The sequence below is a fragment of the Propithecus coquereli genome, unplaced genomic scaffold, assembly GCF_000956105.1.
Source record: "Propithecus coquereli isolate 6110/MARCELLA unplaced genomic scaffold, Pcoq_1.0 Scaffold323, whole genome shotgun sequence".
Lineage (NCBI taxonomy): Eukaryota > Metazoa > Chordata > Mammalia > Primates > Indriidae > Propithecus > Propithecus coquereli.
Window position 1 is genome coordinate 1,225,426 of NW_012148875.1, and position 540 is coordinate 1,225,965.

Sequence of the window (540 nt, forward strand, 5' to 3'; positions counted from 1 at the left end):
ATTTGAAGAATAATGAATTTGGAAAATGTTTGCTATATAATATATAATGTAAGACATTAAAAAGCAGAATATATAACTGTGTATATAGAACTGTACTATCCAATATGACAGCAACTAGCCACATATGTAGCTTTGAACATTTGGAATGTGTCTAATCTGAAATTTTCTATATTTTTTTGTTCTATATTTAATTTTCTTTCTCTTGGTTTTTAACATCTTATCTCTTTTATTAATGTAAAGAATTGCCCTAAAATCTGGCTATGGAAAATATCTTGGTATAAATTCAGATGGACTTGTTGTTGGGCGTTCAGATGCAATTGGACCAAGAGAACAGTGGGAACCAGTCTTTCAAGATGTAAGTGCTGTTACTGTTTATAAAAGTCCCCTGTCAGTGTAAGAGAATATCTTAAACAGTCAATGACACACTTAAAAAGCAAGAAAAAATAGGGTACAATAATATAATACATTAAATTGGAAAAAAAATCCGTGTGAACTTATAGCTTTAAAGAGATCTCAAAAAAATAGTGCAACCAAAAATAG

At 29.3% G+C, this 540-nt stretch overlaps 1 protein-coding gene across 1 annotated transcript in view; it reads left to right on the forward strand.

Moving 5' to 3' along the window:
• The window catches only part of LOC105815247 (protein FRG1), a 6,974-nt gene extending 6,577 nt beyond the window's left edge, over positions 1-397 (forward strand). The window contains exon 5 of the mRNA XM_012650395.1: positions 241-397. Coding sequence (XP_012505849.1) covers positions 241-397 — 157 coding nt within the window. The remainder of the gene's footprint in view (positions 1-240) is intronic.
• The last annotated feature ends 143 nt before the right edge of the window (positions 398-540 follow it).